The sequence below is a fragment of the Vidua macroura genome, chromosome 12 (genome assembly GCF_024509145.1).
Source record: "Vidua macroura isolate BioBank_ID:100142 chromosome 12, ASM2450914v1, whole genome shotgun sequence".
NCBI lineage: Eukaryota > Metazoa > Chordata > Aves > Passeriformes > Viduidae > Vidua > Vidua macroura.
In genome coordinates this window covers 2716882-2737050 of record NC_071582.1, presented here as the reverse complement: position 1 = coordinate 2737050, position 20169 = coordinate 2716882, and the positions used below count along the sequence as shown (strand labels likewise).

Below are 20169 nucleotides of genomic sequence, written 5' to 3'. Positions count from 1 at the left end.
TTAATAATTAAAATATCCTTCTGGAACTCAAATTTCATCAAGGTGCAAAAGAATTAAGGAGAATGGCCCTGGAGGAGCAGAGCAGGGAGAATTTTCATCTTCGAAGTTAAGTCTGGTGTAAAAAAGGAGTTTAAAAAACAAAAGTGCTTTGCCTTAAAAGCCAAGTTGAGGAAAGATGTTAAGCCAGGTTCAAAGACAGCAAAAACTAGGTTTAACACACACAAAGAATGGACAAATTAGGACTAAAATGATAAAAGAATTTCCAAGGAAGTTTTCAATCCCAACCAACACAATGTAATCAAGGAACCCCCAAAAAGCAGGATAATGCTCCCACCCATCCTGAGGCTGCTGCTCAAGTTGAATTAAATCAATTAAATCCCACTTAAATGAAAGCACAAAGCACAGCTCAAAGCTCAGAACTGACAGTCTATAAGGCTAAAGTGCAAAAATAAACCTGATTTTCAGTCTGGAGCCACAATAAACAAAGTGTAACTCTGTGGGACTGAATCATTTCAAGCTTGGCTGTCTTAACAGCAAAAACCCACCTGGAAAACCTCTCCGCACATCAAAATTTTGTATTTCACTGCTCTCAGGCCTTTAGGAGAGTTCTGGAGGTTTTATTTCCCTCAATTATGCAGCCTGATCTTTTAAATTCTTCAAATAAACGAACAAAAGTGCAGGTGGAAAATGCAAGGCCCACCAAGAAGTGCTCAGCTCTGCTGTGCCCTCACATGAGCTGATTCTTGTTGCTTTATTCCCACATTGACAATTTGATGGGAATATCCCAGAAAATGCCAGGCAGGAGCTGCCCCCCGTCAGCTGGGCTGTGTTAATAAGGTGCCCTGGCTAATTAACTCATTTTCTTAATTAAACACCAAAGAGTTCTGAGGGTGGGGAATCTCACTTTGGCAGAGTGCTGCTGGAAAAAACACCCTGATTAATGTTTTGTTCCTTGCCAGTGCTCTCATCCGCTGAAAATCTTGGAAATTAGTTAAATACACAAAAAGTGACAGCTGGAAGAGGTGAAACACTCTGATGTTCAGGGACAGGACACAGGGATCAGTTCCTGGGGATAAATCAGGAATTCAGGCTGGAAAGGATTCCTGAACACCGATCAGTTCCATAAATCAGGAATTTAGGCAGGAAAGAATTCCTGAACAGGGAAAAGGAGACAGGGATCAGTTCCTGGGGATAAATCAGGATTTTGGAAAGGATTGTGGAAGGTCCTCTGGCCTCACAAGCCCCTCAGATCAGCCTGAAACCCTCCCACAACCCCCTACCTTATGTTTTTATCCATGTTTCCCTGAAATAAAAACAGGAATGCTTCCCTTCACACTTTCGAAACACAACTGGTATTTTATGGCCACTTTTATGGTGCAAAACCTGGTCTGAGCAGCCCCAATTCCCTGAGGAAACACATCCAAGCACAGCCCATGGGAACAGCCCTGGGAGGACAGCCACGCTTCCCCCAGCTCCAGGGAATTCCCTTCCCCCAAATCCCCTCCTGGCTGGGCTCAGAACACAATTCCAGGGATTTCAGGTGACAACCCACCTGAAGGGTGCAGGTGAGAATTGAGACAAGGCTGGGATATCCCATGGGAATAACAACCAGGACAGGGTTTATAAACTGTGGCACCATGACCGGTGTCACACCTGGCTGCAGTCACCTTCTGGAGAGCAGGAATGGAGATTTTCCCCAGATTTTGGCCAGGAAGAACAAAGCCCTGGCAGTTCCCTGGTTCCATAAAGCAGCCCAGCCCCAGGAGGGAGCTGGGACAGACCCCTGGGATGTCACTGTGGGCACTGCCTGTCCCCAAGGGTCCCCCACAGCTCCAGCTCCAATTTCCAGCTCCTTCCCTCCCCAGCTCTGCTGGTGGAGCCCAGCTGCTCCCAGGCCTTCAGTGTGAACTACAGAATTCCAGGGCTCTGCACCTTGGGAATTTAAAGGGATGGAGTTCATGGAAGTGTTTGTTTTTCTGGGACATCCTGGGTGCAGAATCATTTTTATCTCACTGCAGACTTGATATCAAATATTCACTTTAACAGGAAGCATGGAAAATCTCTGATTTACCTGAAACACTTGGGTCAGGACTCTGGAATAAATAATAGATGGATAAAGATGGAGCAGGGCCAGCTCTGACCAACCTGTGAACCCGGATCCACAGCAAGCCCAGTGCCTCAAAAAGCACATTTTTATCCCATATTCCAATGGAAATATTAAGGAATATCAGTGGAGAAGTGCTGGAGGAGCTCTCACAGGAGACACCAATTGTATTTCCTGGGGGGCACTTCCCTCATAAGCCATAAAAAAGCCATAAAAAAGCCGAGGCAATTGCACAATTTACCAAACCCCTCGGAAAGCATGGGTGGCAAAGGCATTGCAGGGAAATGTCAGCTTCCAGCAGCCCCTGCCATGCCGTGGAAAATGCAGCTTGGGGCTCTCAGGAAGCTGGGCTGAATCCCTCCCAAGCAGATTTCCTTCCACGGGGCATTTGTCCCTCCTCTCCCACAGGTTTTTCCAGGGATTGAACCACCTCATGCTCAGCAAAGGCAGGAACTGTTCTCTGCTCCTCCCTGGCAGGGAAGAACCCCCAGCCAGCAGGCACTGCTTTAATCCCTTGCTGAAGGGAATACAGGAATGTTTAGTGCTGCAGCTGAGGACTAGACAAGAATCCCTCCAAAGCAGGAAGAGCCAGGGCAGGAGGCTCCTGGGAGCTGCCCAAAAAATCCACGTTAACAACTAAGAAGCCATTCCCTGGAAAGCAGTGGGAAGGGGTTCAGCTGCAGCACAGGAAGCAGAGTCTGAGCAGGCAGCAATTGCTATTTCTCTGCAGCAGCTGAAGATCTCAAGAAATTGCTTGGGAAAAAATACCCCTAAAAATGCAGTTTTTAACCAGGAGCTCAATGTGCACAGCAGAGGAAATCTACTGCACAAAGTGTGGCATCTCTGCTGCTTTTTAATCCATTTCTTCCTGCTTTCCTCTTCCCTGTGCCTGGAATTCCATCATTCTGCTGCTTTGGATGCACTGAGCAGGAGCTGCAATTCTCTCCCGCTCTGGACAGCCTCAGCTTGGGATAATTAAAGCATCTCTAACCCCATGTCCAGCAGCAGGGCCAGGATTTCACACATCAAGCAGTTTAACCTCTGGTTTAGGCTCCAGAACGTGCTGGAAATGTGTTATCCCCTGTGCTGCTGCCATTCCCTGTGCTCACAGAGGAATTATTTTTGTGGCTGAGCAGCTTCTCCTCAGCCTCTGTTACATAATCCCCAATTCAGCAAAGGGCATTTCTTGTGAAAGGTCGCTGCATGAAAATGTCCTTTCCCTCCCTCACGAGGATGTGGAGCAGCTCCTGCTCCTGCAGGGTGAATAAAAGGGGGAAAAGCAGCTTTGCTGGAGAGAAGTGGGATCAGTCTCCTGTCAAACACATTTGTTGGATCAGGAAAGGTCAGGGGAGAACGGGGGAGCGCTGGAAACCTTTGGTTATTTAAAACCCTTGCACCACGCCATTAGAGAGCCAGGCTGAGGATTTCACAGAGCTAATCTGACACAAAATCGTTTTTATTCCCAACCTTTGGGGTGTTTTCAGTGGCTTTGAGACAGAAATGGAATGCTGTTTAAAATTTTGTGAGATCTTCAGCTGCTGCAGAGAAATAGCAATTGCTGCCTGCTCAGACTCTGCTTCCTGTGCTGCAGCTGAACCCCTTCCCACTGCTTTCCAGGGAATGGCTTCTTAGTTGTTAACGTGGATTTTTTGGGCAGCTCCCAGGAGCCTCCTGCCCTGGCTCTTCCTGCTTTGGAGGGATTCTTGTCTAGTCCTCAGCTGCAGCACTAAACATTCCTGTATTCCCTTCAGCAAGGGATTAAAGCAGTGCCTGCTGGCTGGGGGTTCTTCCCTGCCAGGGAGGAGCAGAGAACAGTTCCTGCCTTTGCTGAGCATGAGGTGGTTCAATCCCTGGAAAAACCTGTGGGAGAGGAGGGACAAATGCCCCGTGGAAGGAAATCTGCTTGGGAGGGATTCAGCCCAGCTTCCTGAGAGCCCCAAGCTGCATTTTCCACGGCATGGCAGGGGCTGCTGGAAGCTGACATTTCCCTGCAATGCCTTTGCCACCCATGCTTTCCAAGGGGTTTGGTAAATTGTGCAATTGCCTCGGCTTTTTTATGGCTTTTTTATGGCTTATGAGGGAAGTGCCCCCCAGGAAACACAATTTCCCATTTCTCCCCAAAGCCCTGGGAGCTGGGATGAGGATGGGTTCCAGCAGAGCCCAGTTCCTCCCTCTCCCTGAGGAGGTTTGATCTCAGGGCCCTACTGACACTGCTGGGATTATAGGGCCAGAAATAACCTGTGCAGGGCAGCTCCTCCCTGCTGCATCCAGAACCCCATTCCTGAGCTGGAATTCCACTCCAGCACGGATTAATCCATCCTAATCCCGGGCAGGAATCACCTCCCTGGGCTGGGCACCCACACCTCACACAACTGCTGTGCTGAAGGGCAAAAAAAAAAAATCCAAAAATCAATTTGTGGCGTTTTTTTGAGCTTGAGGGGGAGTCCCACAGCTCTTCCCAGAGCAGCTCCCAGAGCTTTCCCAACAAAAGCAAAATTCAATTAAAAGCCAAGCAGATTTGGGCTCTTCAAAGAGGCAGCAGAAAAAAAACCCAAAAACTGAGAGAAGCTTCCTTTGCTCAATGTAAATTTAAAAAAAATGAGTATCACCACCATGGTACCAACAATAATTGTGTTTAATCACACTGCAGGGATTTTGTGGTGTCTGAGAGGAACAGAAATGGTGACCTAAAGAAAATCTCATTTCAGCCATGTCCCCTAACCCGAGTTAAAAGGTTCTACTTGTGTTTTATATCAAAGGTTCTGTTTAATATCCAAGAATTCTGCTTTATACCCCAAGAATTCTGCTTTACACCCAGTGGGAAAAGCTGTCCCCTCACAGGGTCCCTCGTGCTCTCCATCCAGAGGCCACGTTCAGTTGTGCAGCAATTTCACAGCAGCTTTAAAAGATTTTTTTTTTTCTCAAAATACCTGACCAGAGCCCAGCAAAAGCACTGGAGATTTATCCCACAGATAAACTGATCCAACTGGGACAGGAATGGCACAGCACAGAGGGATTTTCTGCCAGCCCCCAGGAATTTGCTGCTGAGGCTGTTCCTGAACCAAAGGTGCTTTTTCCACTTTTCCACTGCCACCCAAGCAAATGCAGGTTTCCACAAAGCAAATCCTGATTTAGCAGCTCCCCACCTCTGAGATGTTTCACTTGGCAAAAGGATGACAGCAGGGTGGTGTTTGGGAAATCCTTTAGGAATTCTAAACCCATTTTGTCAGGCCCCAAAGCAGGAGAGCACCAGGGCAGTGCCCTCCTGTGGTTTTGGCTCCATTCTCCCACTAATTCCCTTCCTGCAAACCAAACCCCACCTTTTTTTTTTTCTTTTTTTTAGCTTTTTTTTTCCTCTTTTTAGCTTTTTTTTTCTCTTTTTTTTTTCCTTTACTCCATATGGCTTAAGATTGGGGACACCAAATCACTACTAAAAATAGGAGCTTTAGGAGCCTGAGACCCCAAAGAGACAGCTCAGAGCCTGGGGTGAGAACAGCTTTAATTTGTTGCATTTTTTTCTTGACAGGGTTTTCAGCACTTTGCTGCAGGTTCTGAACTGCTCAGCAAAGTGCTGAAAACCCTGTCAGATAAAAAATGCAACAAATTAAGGCTGCAATGAAACCACCAATACAATATTCCAGCCTCTTAGCAGGTTCAGCAACCTCAAAATTGGGGAGAAGTGGGAATTGTCCTCACTCTGCTTTGGTTTTGGAAGCAAAAAGCCAATTATAGTGGGGAAAAAAAAAGATCTAATCACAAATATCTTATTAAAAGAAATTAAAATATTGAATAACCCTCATGCCTGACAGGGAGCAGAAAAGCTCTCACAGTACCCAGGGGTTACAGCATCTCCCAACTCTTCTGCCCAAAGAATTGGCAGGATGGGATGAAACTGAAATATTTCCAAAAAGACAGAATCAGAGGTGACACTGGAAGGGAGAATCCAGAGGTGACTGTGATCCTACAGCACTACAGGATGGGTGCCATATAAAATAACTAAGTTTCTAGGCTGGAAGGAATAAATGCACCAAATATCCCATTTCTCACAGCAAAATGAAGCCCTAAGAGTGGCACCCTGACTGTATTTTTCTCCCAGAACAGTTGCACCACAGAACAGCTCTCCAAGCACAACTCCAAAGTCCCAATCCCATGTGCATGTGGAATTTCTGTACCAGCCCTGAAGTGTGCCTGGGACACGCTGGGATTTTACCTTTCTAAAGGGATTTTTTTACATTTATTGGACCTTAAATAAACCCCAGCTGTTGCTGAGGGGATGCATCACACAGCAGAAAAAAACAGACTTGGATTTCTTGGCTTCCCAGCAGGAAAATGCAGCAGAACAGGCAGGGCCCGGCTTCCCAACTCCCATAAAACCAAGGAAGAGCCATCAGGAGATCCCAAAGTGCAGGTTCAGGCTCTGAGTCACAACCCTGAGATGTCTGGGTGCTCTGGGATTTGGGAAACACTTCCCAAAGATTTGTTTCCCAATCCCCTGCAGTGCTCAGCTCCCAGTTTCTGTGGCAGTAGGAGAGGAGGGAGCTGCAGGGCTCCTCTGGCCAAATCAAATCCAAATGAGCTCTCCAATAATGAACTTCCAGTTTGTTCCCTGGAATCCTGAAGTGATTCCAGCTCCTGAAGTGGAAACCCAGCTGGCTGGTCAGTGCAAACTGCTTATCTTCAGCTCAAAGTGAAAAACATTCTCATTCTGCTCAATCCAGCAGGCTGGAGTGATAAATATTTACATCCATATTTTCTCCATGCCATTTATTCCTTGGATGCTCCAAGGGTGGAGCCAGGCTGGGAGAGCTGGGGGTGCTCACCTGGACAAGAGAAGGCTCCAGGGAAACCTCAGAGCCCCTGCCAGGGCCTGGAGGGGCTCCAGGAGAGCTGGAGAGGGACTGGGGACAAGGGATGGAGGTTCAGGACACAGGGAATGGCTAAAAAGTGAAAAAGGGCAGGTTTTGGTTAAATACTGGGGAAAAATTCTCCCCTGTGAGGGTGGTGAGGCTGTGGGATGGCGTTCCCAGTGAAGCTGTGGCTGTCCCTGGATCCTGGGATCTCCTGATGGCTCTTCCTTGTTTTTGTGGGAATTGGGAAGCCGGGCCCTGCCTGCTCCGCTGCGTTTTCCTGCTGGGAAGCCAAGAAATCCAAGCCTGTTCTTTTGTGCTGTGTGATGCATCCCCTCAGCAATAAGTGGGGTTTATTTAAGGAAGTGTCCCAGGCCCGGCTGGGCAGGCCTGGAGCAGCCTGGGCTAGAGGAAGGTGTCCCTGCCCACGGATGAGTTTTAAGGTCCCTCCCAACCCAAACCATCCTGGGAAAATGTGAATCGGCTTCTTGCAAGCATCAAATTCCCTGGGAAGGCTGCTCTAGGTGAACTCTGCACATGAGGAGCCCTGAAGTGATCCACTGAAGGGTAACACACAGGGATCTGCTGCTGCTGGGAGACACAGAGTGATGCCTCAGCTTCAGCTTTTATATGCTCACATTCTGTGCTGCTTCAGTGGGTGGGTCTGGGGTTCCTGTTAGGGGATGGTGAGCTCTGTTCACAGAGCAGGGAGACAAAACAATTCCTGCTCCAGCTGGGGACCAAGGACAGAGGATCCAGCTCTCAGCCCCAAGAGCACAAACAGCATTCCTGATCCTGCCCTGATCCCATGGAGAGCTGCAATCCCTGATCCTGCCCTGATCCCATGGAGAGCTGCAATCCCTGATCCTGCCCTGGGGATCCCATGGAGAGCTGCAATCCCTGATCCTGCCCTGGGGATCCCATGGAGAGCTGCAATCCCTGATCCTGCCCTGGGGATCCCATGGAGAGCTGCAATCCCTGATCCTTGGGATCCCATGGAGAGCTGCAATCCCTGATCCTGCCCTGATCCCATGGAGAGCTGCAATCCCTGATCCTGGGGATCCCATGGAGAGCTGCAATCCCTGATCCTGCCCTGATCCCATGGAGAGCTGCAATCCCTGATCCTGCCCTGGGGATCCCATGGAGAGCTGCAATTCCTGATCCTTGGGATCCCATGGAGAGCTGCAATCCCTGATCCTGCCCTGGGGATCCCATGGAGAGCTGCAATCCCTGATCCTGCCCTGGGGATCCCATGGAGAGCTGCAATCCCTGATCCTGCCCTGATCCCATGGAGAGCTGCAATCCCTGATCCTGCCCTGGGGATCCCATGGAGAGCTGCAATCCCTGATCCTGCCCTGGGGATCCCATGGAGAGCTGCAATCCCTGATCCTGCCCTGGGGATCCCATGGAGAGCTGCAATCCCTGATCCTGCCCTGGGGATCCCATGGAGAGCTGCAATCCCTGATCCTGCCCTGATCCCATGGAGAGCTGCAATCCCTGATCCTGCCCTGGGGATCCCATGGAGAGCTGCAATCCCTGATCCTGCCCTGGGGATCCCATGGAGAGCTGCAATCCCTGATCCTGCCCTGGGGATCCCATGGAGAGCTGCAATCCCTGATCCTGGGGATCCCATGGAGAGCTGCAATCCCTGATCCTGCCCTGGGGATCCCATGGAGAGCTGCAATCCCTGATCCTGGGGATCCCATGGAGAGCTGCAATCCCTGATCCTGCCCTGATCCCATGGAGAGCTGCAATCCCTGATCCTGCCCTGATCCCATGGAGAGCTGCAATCCCTGATCCTGCCCTGATCCCATGGAGAGCTGCAATCCCTGATCCTGCCCTGATCCCATGGAGAGCTGCAATCCCTGATCCTGGGGATCCCATGGAGAGCTGCAATCATTGACTGAAGACAGAAAAACAAGCAGGAAGGGATTCATAACCTAAAGTTGGAATTAGACAATTAACTCCAATATGCAAATGGAGCAGAACTCATAAAAGTGAGATACCTCATGACCAATTTTCCATTTTGGGACCATTTGGGTTCACCTGGGTGCAGCCCTGGCTGGGCTCTTGTGCTGCCCACGGTGGCTCCATTGAGGAAATCCTTTTAATAAATCCCTGCTTTATTCTTGAGCTCAGTCTAGCCTCGGCTCTAGCTCAGCCTTCCCAAGGCATCATTTTCGGTCAGACCCGACCAAAACCAAGCTGCCAACCTTTATTTTAGGGATTTTCTAATCCTTTAACCATCCAGCAGCTCCCTAACATCCCATCACCTGCAGGGATTTCACTGTGCCAACAGACAGAGCAGCTGCCCTCTGATTCAGAGCTGCTTTTAAACCCCTCCAGCACCATTTAATTCACCCCAAGCAGCTCCAAACGACAGCAATTCAAACCCCATTTGCAGCCTGAACCTGAGGCAGCTCTGCTGAAGCACCACAAAGCTTTTCCCAACAATCCATGGGGAAAAAAAAAAAAAAAAATCACCCCCGGAGTGCTGAGCCAAGCTGGTGCACGCTCAGGTTTAAAAATGCTCCTAGCATCTGTTTTTTGCAAACTCCTGCTGTCCGCCCTCACGGAATTATTGCAGGCTGCTGGGAGCTCTGTGCACTGCCAAAAGCCTTCCCTGGGCACTCCAATCCATCCCTCAGCATTCCCAAGATGTTCCCTGTCAGGTCTCCCAAGCTCCTGCAATTCCATGTGCTTTTCCAGCTGAAGTTTTGGGATCAGTGCATTTTTTCCAGGTTGTGATGATGTTCCCCCTTCCTCTTGTTTTCCTATTCTGTCAACACAAATGCTGTAACTGCTTTTTTTTTTTTAATAAATAAAGCTATATTTTAGGTTTCCAAACCAGTGGAAGATCCCTCTGAGTACCCCCAAAATGTGAGGAGCTACACCAGTCACTGCTGTGGATTTTAAAACGTGGGACGTAAAACTATAGGAATTAAAGAAAAAAAAAATATTTTTTCTTGTTTATTCAAACCAGAACAGGACATTTTGATCTATTTTTCTTCTAGAAAAAATAGTGCACATCTCCAACACCAAAAAAAAAAAAAAAATCAAGCAGCACCGTGCATCAAACAAATGTTTAACCTGGAGTGAGAATAAATTCCCATGAAAATAAAATCACAGATAATTATCATTGTTTGAATGACTGGATATGGGATTTGATGGAGCTTTGTCATGTTTTAACAGCCCCCTCCTCCAGCTTTACAGAAGTCAGCATTTGTATTTTGGAATTAACTGGGGAAAAAGTCACTGTATTTATACCCAAATATTGCTGTTTTGAGGAGTTTGAACACACAAAGCCCATCCCCAAACATCCAAAGGAACAGACTGTGGAATTCCACAGCAGCCAGCCCAATTCCAGCCTCCAGAAAGAAGAATTCTGCTGGGAAACTTTTAACAAATGGAAAAAAGGGCTCAGGGTAAGGCAGAGCCAAGCTGTGAGGGCTCCCTGTGCTTCGTTGCCCCTCCTGCTTTAACCAAACCCAAACTTCAGAGGAATGTGGCCACAGGAATTGTCCTGATTTAGATCCTGATTCGAGAAAAATACCCCAAAAATTAAAATCTCACTACAGGAGACAAGTGCAGCACGTGTGTGAATTTCAGGAGCTGCAATAACTGAAATGAAAATGAAATAATGAAACAAAATCCACGATCTAGAGGGTCCCTGAGGGTGACAAAGCAGGACTTGGGAGAGCAGCAGATGTAGGGGAGATCCTGCCTGGAGGAGGAGGAGGAGGAGGAGGAGGGAGAGAAGCACTGGTGGGGAGGAGCAGAAGGGAACTCTGAACGTTCTCCTCGCTGCTCAGCCCACACTCAGGCTCCAAAAATGTTCACATTTATCTGGGCACCACGAAAAGGCACAGCAGAGCTCAGGTGGAGAGGAATGGGTGAGGCTCAGCAGGCACAAACAAGGATAAAAGCAAAGTTTTTCACTGGCTCCTTCAAGAAGAAATTCATTTTCAGAATTCAGGATTAGCTTAGCTAATTTTCCTGATTTATTGGTCGCTTTTAGGCTGGTTTTTGCCAACAGAAAATCCATATTCTGGTTTTAGCCAGCTAGTTCCTTCTCCATCCATGCAGAGGATGAACTAAAAGCACCATCTGAATTAATTTGGTTTTATTTTCCCTCATGCCCAGCTCAGAACAACCCAAGCAATTTTAGGGTGAAGAATTCTCTGCACTTTAGCTCGCTTGCTCCCACTCCAACTCTTGTGTTGGTGTGCTAAAAAAACCACTGCAGACTTCCCAGACTGGGGCAGCTCCAGCAGCAATTTTAGACAATAAAACAACCTTTAAATCCCAGCCACTCTGAGGTGGAATTATCACTGCACTGAAGCCTTTGGTTTTCCAGCTGCTTGTTTGGAAATAAAGATATTTCAAAGGTGAAACAATGATGGAAAAGTCATGTTTTCCTCCCCTCCAGGAGCCTGCCTGGAAGCATTAAAGTGATTTTCCAACAGCTGCCCTTAGAAAGTGCAGGTTAAACACAGATCTTCCTGACTGGCTTTTTCCAGCTCTTCCTCCTCATCATTCCCCATCTCTTCCCCCAGTTCCATCAGGACTCTGCTCTGGATGTAAGCCATGAGCAGAAACTGAGCATTTTCGCAGCAGAATATTCGGGAAAAGTTCAATTCCTGCCACATTTCCCTGAGATCTCAAGGTGTTTATGTGAGAGCTTTCAAAATAAAGCCACCAGAGAAATAAAACCCTCAAAATAAAAAGCTTTCAAAGTAAAACCTTTCAAAATAAAACCCTCCTCTCAGTTTTAGCAAGCTTAAATCCACAGGTGAGCCTGACTCCAAATATTCTGGATTGCATTGAGTCTGGAAAAATTACTGGGAACTCAACAGCGATCTCCTGTCAGAGGTGGGGAAAAAGCTTTTTTTCCCCACAAACACTCAGCATTCCAGTGGGGATTTTCTGCTCCAGGTGAGCTCCAACAGGTCCATGGCCATTCCTCCACTACCCTGACTTGGACTTTTCACCTTTCATCACTCTGATGGTTGCACATCAATAAAAGATAACAAATCGCTGCCCTTTGGGATCCTCCCCTGCCCCTCAAAGCACACACCCATAGGTGAGAAGCGTTTTCAAAGGAGATCTGAAGGAACAGCCACAATTCAGGAAACGGCTGGACCTGTCCTCCACCCAAAGAGGGATTGTTCTGTTGCAGGAAGCTCCCCACGGGCCATTATTTGCTGAAAAAAAGCCCAGCTCCTCTGCAGCAGGGCCTTTTTACATTAAAACTGGGGCAGCAATAAACCTTAAGTCACAAAGACCTCAACCTTTCACCTGGCTCGGGGTGCTCCAACCCTCCCCAAGCAGATTTTCACTCACCCGTGTGAGCTCCCAGAGCATTACAGAAACTCAGTATCTCCCTCACCATTTCATTAAAGATAACAATTAATCAGCCTCCAGGACACAGCAGCGGGCTGCAATCTCCCCTCACGCCAAGATCACTTTGGTGGGGACAAAGCCCCTTTCCAGCTCTCCCCAAAATTCACTTTATCGCTGGCCTCCAGACTCACAACTGCTGCCAAACAAATGTTTGCACTGTCCGCAGCCACTCGGGATTGTCATCCCAGCTGCCGGCACTTGACACCTTCCCCGCACGGAACACGCGACCCATTTCCATTTAACTCCTTCCCTCCCGAGGCTGGAATTTCTCTGGGAACTCAGCAGTGCCACAGGACCACATTTAATCCACAACTCAGCCCCATCCAGCCCCCTTCCCGGATGCCGGAATCCCACACAGCTCCAGCAGGGTTTTCCCAGACTGCCTCCCTCTGCAGAGAGCCTCCAGTTTTCACTCCCAGGGCCGATGCCAAACTCCGGTTAGCAGAGACACGAGGCTCGCTGCTGGCTTCACGCTGCAAAATCTGCACGTGCTCAGGGAAAAACTCTCACCCGGGATCTTTAGGACAGTATTTTTCCCATCTAGATATCGCTGTCAAACACCCTGAGAGGCTCAATGCTGGCCTGGTGGAAGGTGTCCCTGTCCCTGCCTGGTGGGGTGGGATGGGCTCTAAGCTCCCTTCCAACCCAACCCAAACCAGGCTGCGAGATTCCACACTCCGGTGATTCCAGGGTTCCCCTGGAGCAGAGAGCCAGGGACCTCAACAGCTGGAAAACTCTAGGACTGAATAGTATCTGCAGAGCAGAAAGGAAGGAGAAAGAAAGGAGGATGAAATGATGAAACTAGCGTGGAATTGGCGAACGAGAGAGGCAGCCCTTCCTCCTGGGCAGGTTTTCCCAGCCGCTCCTCCTGCGAGCCGAGCTCCCTGCCCTTGCCGGCTCTCCAGGCCCGAGCAGCGCTGACCATGATGCTGCACCCAGGAGCAGCTCCATCTCCAGGAGCAGCTCCATCTCCAGGAGCACACAGCGCGGCCCGGCCTGGCAGGAGCACACAGACATTTTTTTTCCCCGGCGCTGCGGGATTTCCTTGGAGCAGGAGGCTCGGCTGGAGCAGCGTCTTGGCCCCGCTCCGCTCTGCCACTAATTGTCATGCACTTGGCTGCGAACTCGCCGGGGAGGAGGCAGCCGCGCTGGATTTAGCTCACGCTAGCCTACAAGGAACGGAGAAGGCTTGGGGTGTGGTGGGTTGGTTGTTTCTTTTTTTTTTTTTTTTTTTTTCCCCTCATAATTCCTTCTTTTACTCTCCTATCAGAAGGACCTCTCCAGTTGCTAAGGAACTACGGGCTTTATTGCATTATAAATGATTTAAGGCGGCCCGGCAGATGCAGGTTCAGTAGGCGGGAGGAGATGAGGAGATGTTCCATTTTACCGGCGGCACGAGGCGCCTCAGGAGGAGCCGGGGGGGCCGAGCCTGTCCCCCTCCCCCTTTCTCCTCCTTCCCCCTTCCCCTGAGGGGTCCCAAATCACCAGGGATTCCCCTCAAAACCGAGGTCGCCCCCCACCCGCGGGGTTGCCCACAGCGCACCCGCCGCCATAGCAACGCGCCCCCCCCGCTCCCCCCGCCGCCGCCGCCCTCCCTCACCGTTCTGCGCCGCGGCGGGTCCCGGCAGCAGCGCGGCCGTCGCCAGCAACAGCGAGAAGGCGGCGGGGAGCGGCCCGGAGCGCGGCATCTTCCTGAGGCAGGGGCAGGAGGAAGGCGAGGAGGCTGAGGCGGCGGCGGGAGCGGCGGCGGCTCCGTCCGTCCTTCTCCGCCGACCTCCTACCGCAGCGCAGCGCCCGCTCTCGCGAGATCCGCCGGGGGCGGGGGGCGACGCCGCCGGGGAGGGGACGGGCGAGGCGGGGGGGCGGTGTCAGGGCTCGCCTCGCCCGCCCCTCGCCGCCATGTTGGCCCCGTTCGGCCCGGTCCGTGCCGCGCCGCCGCGTCCCCTGTCCCGGGGCTTCTCCTCCTTGCCCAGCTCCCGGGCTGGCGGTGGGACAGGGGCGCCCAGGCGGCGGGGAGCTGCCCCTTCTCCCTTTCTGCCGTGCCCTCAGGGGCGCCATGGCGGAGGCCGCCTGAGGCAGCCTTTCCTTGGGCGCAATGGCGGAGCCCGCCGGAGGGAACCGTCCCTTCAGGCTCTCGATGGCGGAGCCCGCCGGAGGGAACCGTCCCTCCAGATTTACCATGGTGGAGCTCACCTGAGGCAGCTTCCCTCCAGGAGCACTGAGAGTGGGATGGCGTAGCCGCTTGTCAGGGATGTGGCCCCTCAGAGGCACCATGGCAGAGCCCACCTGAAGAATCTGTCCCCTCAGGGGCACTGAGGGTGTCAGTGGCGCAACCCCTCTTCAGGGATCGTCACCTCACGGACACCATGGCAGAGCTGATGGAATCTGTCCCCTCAGGGGCACTGAGGCTGCCATGGTGGAGCCCTTCCTCAGCGATTCCTCAGGGACACCTTGGTGAGCTCTGAGGGATCCGTGCCCATAGGGGCACCGAGGGTGTGATGGCAGAACCCTTCTGAGGGCACCTTGCCCTCAGGGCACCATGGTGGAGCCCCTACCCTGGGACGCCATGGCAGAGCCTGCCTGAGGAATCCGTCCCCCCAGGGGCACTGAAGGAAGGATGACTCCCGAGGGATCAATCCCTGCAAGCACCATGGCGGAGCCCAGCCGAGGCATCCTCCCTCAGGGACAAAGAGGGCACCATGGCAGAGCCCACCTGAGGGATCCATCCCCTCAGAGGTGCCATGGCAGACCCTGCCTGAGGGATCCATCCCCTCAGAGGTGTCATGGCAGAGCCCGCCTGAGGGATCCATCCCCTCAGAGGTGCCATGGCAGAGCCCGCCTGAGGGATCCATCCCCTCAGAGGTGCCATGGCAGAGCCCGCCTGAGGGATCCATCCCCTCAGAGGTGCCATGGCAGAGCCCGCCTGAGGGATCCATCCCCTCAGAGGTGCCATGGCAGAGCCCGCCAGAGGGATCTATCCCCTCAGGGACACCATGGCAGAGCCCGCCAGAGGGATCCATCTCCTCAGGGACACCATGGCAGAGCCTGCCTGAGGGATCCATCCCCTCAGAGGTGCCATGGCAGAGCCTGCCTGAGGGATCCATCCCCTCAGGGACACCATGGCAGAGCCTGCCTGAGGGATCCATCCCCTCAAGGACACCATGGCAGAGCCCGCCAGAGGGATCCATCCCCTCAGGGACACCATGGCGGAGCCCGCCTGAGGGATCCATCCCCTCAGAGGTGCCATGGCAGAGCCTGCCTGAGGGATCCATCCCCTCAGGGACACCATGGCGGAGCCCGCCTGAGGGATCCATCCCCTCAGGGACACCATGGCAGAGCCTGCCTGAGGGATCCATCCCCTCAAGGACACCATGGCAGAGCCCGCCAGAGGGATCCATCCCCTCAGGGACACCATGGCGGAGCCCGCCTGAGGGATCCATCCCCTCAGAGGTGCCATGGCAGAGCCTGCCTGAGGGATCCATCCCCTCAGGGACACCATGGCGGAGCCCGCCTGAGGGATCCATCCCCTCAGAGGTGCCATGGCAGAGCCCGCCTGAGGGATCCATCCCCTCAGGGGCATGGACAGCGCCATGGCAGAGCCTGCCTCAAGCAGCCTCCCCTCAAGACTGCCATAGCAGAGCCCGCCTGAGGGATCCATCCCCTCAGAGCCGCCACAGCAGAGCCCCTCTGGCTGAGGGATCCATCCCCTCAGAGCCGCCACAGCAGAGCCCCTCTGGCTGAGGGATCCATCCCCTCAGAGCCGCCACAGCAGAGCCCCTCTGGCTGAGGGATCCATCCCCTCAGAGCCGCCACAGCGGAGCCCCTCTGGCTGGGATATGCAAAGCACTACACTCCTCCTCACTTCTGTGCTTAAAACACTGGTGAGTACAAGGTAAGAGCTGGTATTTGGCTCTGTTCATACTCACTTCAGGAGTTTCTGTGCTGTTCTGTAAGGGCCACAGTGTGTCAGAGGAACCCAATTCCACCCCAAATTGTTCAGCTTAAGGTCCAAGCACCCACAAAACACCGATATAATTTTAAACAGCATTCTATCCATCACTTCTATGCTTCCATACAAAAGATTTTTCAAGGGCTGTGTCATTTTTGCACAAGTAGGAAACCAAGGCCATGTGAAGCAAAGGTGTTTGCTCCATGTTAGCCACGGAGTTGTGGGCAAAGAGCACAAAAACTCATTCCTGGATGACTGGACAAGCCAGGCACGCTGGAAATTAGCTGTTGGTGTGCTTTGGCTGGCTTTTCTCTATTTTCCTGTCATAAATCACAGATGCCAGGTCGGATTTGCTGCTTGCTTTTGTACCCTTGAGCCCAGCTGATTGTGGGGAGATATGAGGCTTGGGACAGACCAGCAGAGAAGGAGACTGGGGGAAAAACCAGCAGAAAATCCTCAAGATCAGATTTTCAGCTTTCTGCAGAGCCCTGTGTCACCAGCGTGCCCAAAGTGGGGTGGGCTGGGAAATAATGGGTGGTGACATCCCAAACTGTCCTGGTTTCTTGCCTTTGTCTCCCTCCTCCTTCACCCTGCCCCGGTTGGTCTCAGCTGATCATCAGCAAAGAGCCTCCATGTCCTCCTTTTATTGCTGCTGTGACTCACAGAGAGCAAGGATCAGGCACATCTTTTCCATGAAAACCCTGCTGAAATCCCCGCCTGAGCGCTTCAGGACTCGGCTGAGGATGGCAGGGGCGAGGTCACACGTGAGGAGCAGCAGTTTTTTGGCCGTGTGCTGGTGCTCCACGTCATCCTGGCTGCCCCTGGCTCCCAGGTTCGATGTGCCTCAGAGATTCCGCTGCGCTGGAGAATTTCCACGGTGCATTTTCCATGACTCAATGTTGGTGCCAGCTGATTCATCTGTGTGACACTACCCTGCTTTTTCTCACCGTGGCGCGGAGACATCCTCTTTTATTCCCCTCTGTGTGGAACAACCCAACAACAGCAGCCCTTGCAAACCAGACAAAAAGGGGAACAGAGGCCCAGAAATCCAGTTTTACCCAGCGCTGCCCCTCGCGCTGCTCTTTGCACGCCGTTTTCCCAGGATTTTGCTGGAACTCTGCTCCTTGCAGACACCCACTCGCTATTAGGCCTTACCTCCAGTGCCTGTTTTCCAAGTTTGGAAGGAGTGAGCGCTGGGAGCAGGCTCTGGATCTGCTCAGCAATCCTTGCTCCGTAACCATGGCAGCTCAGGGTGACTCACGCTGCCACAGGCCCGAGCCCAACTTAGCAGGAGGAATTTTTTCCCCTCCTCTGTCACCAGCTCAGAGTTTCTCTCCACAGTTGCATAACTCAGCTGTCGGTTGTGTTCCTCTGGTTCTGCCTTGGGGACAAGCCCTGCTGTCAGCTGGAGCGTCCCTGGAAGGTCTCCATTGGAGGTTGTTCCCCAGGCAGGGAATGAAGCTGATCCATGGATTTGTGATCATGCAGCACAAGAAACCAGAGCAGAAAGTCCCCATGGCCAGGAGATGTCCTCATGGGTCTGATCCCAAGTCTCTTAGAGCACAGAGTTCCCACAAATCTCTAAATTTTATAATAAAGCACTCAGGTATCCAGCTGTATCAACTGTGGCCAAAAAAAACCCTCTTGTTCCATGGATGACGGAATCCTCTTACAACTGGAGTTCTGCAGGAAAAGGGGATTTGCCAGCCCTAGATCCACCACGGTGGCTCAGTGATGAAGAAAACCCTGGAATTCCAGCAGATGGAGTCTGAGCAGGTGATTCCTGGCCTCAGGAATGCCAGGGAAAACTCAGGGATGGCAAAGTTTCCCAATCCCTGCCTTTTCCCTTCCATCAAGACCCATATTTTCACCTGGAGGGGGTCTCCATTTTGATTATTCTCTGCTTATTCCTTCAGAACAAGGAAGACAGAAAATCTTGGAAGCCAGATAAGTAAAAAGGAAGGAAAAAATACCCCGTAAAAAGCAGGAAATTCGGGAGAGTTTCAGTTCTCAGAGAGCAGCAAAGATGCATCCTCCCTATTTTGTGGGGGAATCTGGAGCTTGTCTTCTTGCAGCTGTGAGTGTTTGAGAGATCCCTGTTATTTTGATGTGTTTAGTGATGTGCTTTGGCATTTGAAAGCTTTCACAGGATGGAAAGGGTTTCAAGGATCATCCCATTCCACCCCCTGCCATGGGCAGGGACCTTTGCACTGTCCCAGGGTGCTCCAAGCCCCGTTAAGCTTGGCCTGGGACACTTCCAGGGATCCAGGAGCAGCCACAGCTCCATCCCAGAGCCTCCCCACCCTCACAGGGAAGAATTTCTTTGCTCTCCTCACGTGGACATTCTTTTGAATGTGTTCTGGGCCAGGGCAGAGCACGAAACAGAGTCCAGCACAAAACTCCTCTTTTCCAGCTGCTCTCAGGGCTGAGAAACCCTGGATAACATCAGATAATGCTCCCACAGGGCCACTTGCCAGGAAAACAGCGATCCCAAAAGGTAACTGCGACCTGATTAAAGGGTATTCATCTCCCCAGAGGCACAATGGCAGCCGGAGAACGACGTTAACCCCGTGAGATAACATCGGGGTGAGGCTCCATGGAGGCCTCATTCACACCCTGCTGCACAGGTGAGCCCTTCAGTTCTCATCCTAAACAGCCAGGAAAAAATGAAACTGAACAAAACCCCCGTGCTCTGAGAAATGAGAGAACGAAGAGCTTGTAAAATCGCACAGGGACGTGCTCTGAGGGAAAGGAGTCAAAGGCAAAACTGCTAAAAAAAAAAAAAAAAAACCCAACCCCCCCCTTGGAAAAAAAAAAGAAAAAAAAAAGAAAACAACAACAACATTAATGATCTCAGGGTAGTCATTAAAAAAAAAATCTAGATGTCCAGAAAGCTGAGTTGCCATTTCCCAGTCCCGTGGGGAATGGCAGCTGGGTTCCACCCCTCCTGCCACGCTCACAGCTCCTGTGGGCAGTGCTCAGACCGGAGTCACTCCGTGCTTTCCTCCCAGCAGAAATGGCTTTCCGTGCAGAACAAGCAAAGGGTGATTTGGGGCAGGCTGGTTTGGAATGCACACACCGAGTCCGGGAAGCGATCTCAGCAGGGCTGACATCAGCTGTTATGACAGACAGCTGGAGTTTGCCTGACCTTATTTTCTGCAGGGAAGGAGCAAGAGGGACACAAATCAAACTGCTTTCCCTCCTCCCTCCTCTCTGACCCAGCCCAAAATTATTTGTCTCCATTGCAAATTGTTCACCCAGCTCAGCCACACTGTAATGTTTTTCTCCACCCAATTTTTAGGGAATGTAGTTCAATAACTCAGCCATTCCCTGACCTCATTACCCTGAGGGAAGGCATAACTTTTGTTGGGGCAGCTTTGCTACACCCCAGCTTGCTCCTGAGTGAGGGTCTCCGGGAAGGCACGGGGGGGAAAACTTGGAACATCTGGAGGAATTTTCAAGATGTGGCTGATCCGGCAGGAGCAGACGGCAGGTGGCACCCCTGGATTAGCACAGGGCTGGCTCCAGCCAGGCTGGGCACTGCCTGCAGCTGGGCTCCTCTCCAATAACAGCAGGGATTTGGGCCCTTGTGGTGGCTGCAGGGACAGCCCCGTGTCCTGCAGTGCTCCCCACGGGACACTCAGGCTGCTCCCGTGGCATCTTAGTGGCCTGGGGTGTGGCTTTGGGCACGGGGTGCCCTTGTGGGCAGCAAGGAGGGAAGGAAAAAGGAAAGGAAAGGGGAAAGGGAAGGAGAGGAACAATGCTGTGGCTGGCAGGGAAGGAGAGCAGCCAGAAGTCCCCACATGCTGCACAAGATAGGCTGGAGATAGCACTCCATAGCTCAAGATCAGTCCCAGCAAGGGCAC

The 20169-nt window shown here is 51.8% G+C and overlaps 1 protein-coding gene across 1 annotated transcript in view; it reads right to left on the bottom strand.

The window, feature by feature from the left end:
• The window catches only part of NPTN (neuroplastin), a 41659-nt gene extending 27454 nt beyond the window's left edge, over positions 1-14205 (bottom strand). Inside the window, exon 1 of the mRNA XM_053987963.1 lies at positions 13955-14205. Within this exon, the coding sequence (XP_053843938.1) occupies positions 13955-14042 (88 nt within the window). The 5' untranslated portion in view covers positions 14043-14205. The remainder of the gene's footprint in view (positions 1-13954) is intronic.
• Positions 14206-20169: the final 5964 nt, after the last annotated feature.